Below are 228 nucleotides of genomic sequence, written 5' to 3' on the forward strand. Positions count from 1 at the left end.
AGGTGGTGGTGGCGGTGGTGCTCATGACCTTGGGGCTGGTGGTCTTCGCCGCAGGCACCTTCTGCTACTGCCGCCAGGCGCCGGGTGAGGGACACGCGTGGGTGGCACGTGGGGGACACGCCGGGGGACGTGACACCCACCTGAATTTGGGGTGTCCTTAAATTCGTCTTCTTCTGTCTGCCAGGTCCTGGTCCTGGATCTGATCCCAGTCCTGGTCCTGGTCCTGGT

General features: G+C 64.0%; 1 protein-coding gene across 1 annotated transcript in view; it reads left to right on the forward strand.

Moving 5' to 3' along the window:
* Nucleotides 1–84, forward strand: part of LOC104471176 (HLA class II histocompatibility antigen, DM beta chain-like) — a gene marked incomplete at both ends in the record, with an annotated part of 1,791 nt that extends 1,707 nt beyond the window's left edge. The window contains one exon of the mRNA XM_010086422.1: nt 3–84. Coding sequence (XP_010084724.1) covers nt 3–84 — 82 coding nt within the window. The remainder of the gene's footprint in view (nt 1–2) is intronic.
* Nucleotides 85–228: the final 144 nt, after the last annotated feature.

This window comes from Pterocles gutturalis, unplaced genomic scaffold (assembly GCF_000699245.1).
Source record: "Pterocles gutturalis isolate BGI_N339 unplaced genomic scaffold, ASM69924v1 scaffold5166, whole genome shotgun sequence".
Classification (NCBI taxonomy): Eukaryota; Metazoa; Chordata; class Aves; order Pterocliformes; family Pteroclidae; genus Pterocles; species Pterocles gutturalis.